This window comes from Mustela nigripes, chromosome 1, assembly GCF_022355385.1.
Source record: "Mustela nigripes isolate SB6536 chromosome 1, MUSNIG.SB6536, whole genome shotgun sequence".
In the NCBI taxonomy this organism is placed as follows: Eukaryota; Metazoa; Chordata; class Mammalia; order Carnivora; family Mustelidae; genus Mustela; species Mustela nigripes.
The window spans coordinates 163,105,369-163,109,160 of record NC_081557.1 but is presented as its reverse complement, the minus strand read 5'-3'; the positions used below and the strand labels follow the sequence as shown (position 1 = coordinate 163,109,160).

The window sequence follows — 3,792 nt, the reverse complement described above, 5'->3', positions numbered from 1 at the left end:
CAATAACTTCTACAACAGTCAGCCCAAAATGAACAGGGCTTGATTAATGACTTATAGCTGCCCAATTTTTATCCAGTTTGCAACTTAGGGCCAATCAGAGAAAGCCAAATAGTCACCCCACTTCCCGTGGGGGGATGGTCCACTTCCCGTTAGCCCACCAGTAGCTTCCCCTCCCCAATGGTCTCAATTAGCGTATACCAGAAAACTTCTCTTTCTGTTACTATAAAGTCTCCTACTCCTCTGTCTGCCTTTGAGTCTCTGTCAAAATGCAAGTGACAGTGGCGGACTCCCTTGCTATAGCACACATAAATAAATAGCCTTTGCTTTACTGTCATTTGATTCGCCTTTATTTTCACATTCCATCAACAAGACACACTATTGGCCCTCTACTCTAGTGTTCTACCGTTTTGGTGACTCAGCACTTTGCCTCTACTGCTCCCACACGCTGCTACCATTGATAACTGCCTCTGTACCCCCTGTGGTCTCAGGCTTCTGTTTACTGCCTTATAGCTGCACCTTCAGATCCTCTTCTTTTCCATTAGCTGCATCTATCTTTGAGTTAAACCCCCTGAGAGAGGGCATCCGATGGCAGTACACATGGGGTTGCTCAGGGAACACCCTTATCTTGGATGGTTATGGCTCTAGCCAATTCACAAAATGCTGACCAGACAGTAAGTGACTGCCTTTGGGTCAAAGGAAAGCTTCGCTCATAGTAACACCATCATGTGGTAGAAAGCATGATAACTTATAAAAGATATTTTATTTAAAAATGGTCTGTGAGTATGGCTTCACTAGAACTAGAGTGTACATTAACAAAATTGGCCAAGAGTTATGTCTGAAAATGACATTTGGTCCTTACTGAAAAGATAGACTTATATTTGAACATGTGAGGCACATACAGCAAAGCATCCTACATAATTTTTATTTTTCTTCTTTCCAAGAGCTTCTTTTCCCTTTATAACTGGAGAAAGAGAAGCTTTGAGTTAAGTGCTCAATTTGACTTGACAGATTTTTTATTCCTGCCATGTTACTACTGGACAGAAAGTCTTGCAAATTAGATTCTAAGTGAACAATGTGATATTCCCCCACCTTAATAAGTGGTTCCCTTGCAGGTGAAGCATTTCAATAAATGATTTATAAACTGTTATTCATTACTAGTTCTATAAAACTACTTTCTCCTCAAAAGAATTAGAAACAAAGAATAGCCACTTTAAGTCCATTTTTCATAAAGTTCTTCAAAGGTTTTTAGTTAATTTTGAATCATTAGTAAATTTATTTATCATTCAATTTTTCATATTTCCTGAGGACCTTCTACCTTTCAGGCATGGCAGGATTATCTACCTCATATGGATAGTCTGATATCCAAAGCAGAATTGTTACGTCTAAATCCCCAATTTCTGTAGATATGTCAATAGATTAATGCTCAGAGAGACATAATTTCAATATCAAAAGGTCAGAGGCTCAAAGAGAAAGTCATTAGGCATGAAAGCAGCCATTTTAGGATCTGATCTTCATTGTCTATGGAGGTAAGAACTGCTGGTTTGTAGCATTTTGATTCATCCAGATTACTAGAAAGATGAGTTCTAGAAGCAAAGTCACTAGATTTTTGTCTTATGCTCACAGAATATCCCTTACAAGCCATCCATTCTCTTAAATTTGGGCTCTATATACCAAACGAATCATTGACCATGCTTTCAGATGGTTTTTCTAACGGGAAATGCAACTTGCCAACCAGTTGACATAAACGTTTAATCTTTTTTTTTTTTTTAAATAAAAGCTTAGTTTATTACAGAATTCTGGATTGACTCACTATATCTTCCAGCCTCTGCTGCTCATGATAAGCCTATAGCCAATCAGACACTTTGCATTTTTTAGATTCTGTGTTTCCTCATTTTTGCTTTTTATTTTTTTTTAAGATTTTAGTTATTTATTTGACAGACAGAGATCACAGGTAGGCAGAGAGGCAGATAGAGAGAGAGGAGGAAGCAGGCTCCCCACTGAGCAGAAAGCTTGATGTGGGGCTTGATCCCAGGACCCTGCGATCATGACCTGAGCCAAAGGCAGAGGCTTTAACCCACTGAACCACCCAGGCACCCCTATTTTTGCTTTTTAAATATAGAATGTATTATTTGTTTTAGGGGTACAGATCTGTGATTCATCAGTCTTACACAATTCACAGCACTCACCATAGCATATACCCTCCCTAATGTCCATTGCCCAGCCACCACCCTCTGCTCCAGCAAGCCTCAGTTTGTTTTCTGAGATTGAGTCCCTTATGGTTTGTCTCCCTCTCTGGTTTCATCCTGTTCCATTTTTTCCTCTCTTACCCCATAATCCTCTGCCTGTTTCTCAAATTCCACATATCAGCGAGATCATATGATAATTATCTTTCTTGATTGACTTATTTTGCTTAGCATAATACCCTCCAGTTCCATCCATGTTGTTGCAAATGGCAAGATTTCATTTTTTGGATGGCTGAATAATAGTCCATTGTATAGATATACAGCATCTTCTTTGTCCTTTTATTTGTCAATGGACATCTAGGTTCTTTCCATAGTTTGGCTATTGTGACATTGCTTCTATAAACATTGAGGTTCATGTGCCTCTTCGGATCACTACATTTTAGAAATTAAGAAAAACACAAAAAAAATGGAAAAATGTCCCATGCTTATGGATTGGAAGAATGAATATTGCTTAAATGTTTATACTACCTAGAGTAATCTTTACATTTAATGTAATCCCTATCAAAATACCATAAACTTTTTTCATAGAAATGGAACAAATAGGCGTCTTCTTCCTGCCTTGTCTTCCGAGCTTTTGTTCGTAGAGCAGCCAATAGCAAGATGTCTTCAGGAAATGCCAAAATTGGGCATCCTGCCCCCAACTTCAAAGCCACGGCTGTTATGCCAGATGGCCAGTTCAAAGACCTCAGCCTATCTGACTACAAAGGAAAATATGTTGTGTTCTTCTTTTACCCTCTTGACTTCACCTTTGTGTGTCCCACGGAGATCATTGCTTTCAGTGACAGGGCAGAAGAATTTAAGAAACTCAACTGTCAAGTGATTGGTGCTTCTGTGGATTCTCATTTCCGTCACCTGGCATGGATCAACACACCCAAGAAACAAGGAGGACTGGGACCCATGAACATTCCCTTGGTATCAGACCCCAAGCGTACCATTGCTCAGGACTATGGAGTCTTAAAGGCTGATGAAGGCATCTCGTTCAGGGTCCTCTTTATCATTGATGATAAAGGCATCCTTAGGCAGATCACTGTAAATGATGGCCTACCTGTTGGCCACTCTGTGGATGAGACTCTGCGACTGGTTCAGGCCTTCCAGTTTACTGACAAGCATGGGGAAGTGTGCCCAGCTGGCTGGAAGCCTGGCAGTGATACCATCAAGCCTAATGTCCAGAAGAGCAAAGAGTATTTCTCTAAGCAGAAGTGAGCAACGGGCCATTTTAGGGTTGGGCTGTAGTGGGTGGCCATGAAAACAAAATCTCTTTTGTACTATTGTTATGCTTAAAACACAAGACTTTAGACCTTGTGCAGATGTGGGACAGGCCTTTCCTGCAGGGGTTGGGGAGTCCAGCCTGCCTTCTCTGGAGAGAATGGCCTGAACTATGTTACAGGGCAGGCCAACTGTGATGTACAGTAGGAGGGCAACACTTCTGATCTTCTGTTGTTTCTATTAAACTTGAACTGAGAAAAAAAAAAAAGAAATGGAACAAATAATCCTAAAATTTGTATGGAGCTAGAAAAGACCCCAAATAGCCAGAAGAATATTGGAAAAG

The 3,792-nt window shown here is 40.2% G+C and overlaps 1 protein-coding gene across 1 annotated transcript; it reads left to right on the top strand.

Annotated features, from left to right (window-relative positions):
- The first annotated feature begins 2,803 nt into the window (after positions 1-2,803).
- Positions 2,804-3,455, top strand: LOC132014088 (peroxiredoxin-1-like). The gene has a single exon (XM_059394734.1). The coding sequence runs from the start codon at positions 2,844-2,846 to the stop codon at positions 3,444-3,446; it is 603 nt and encodes a 200-aa protein (XP_059250717.1). The 5' UTR covers positions 2,804-2,843; the 3' UTR covers positions 3,447-3,455.
- The last annotated feature ends 337 nt before the right edge of the window (positions 3,456-3,792 follow it).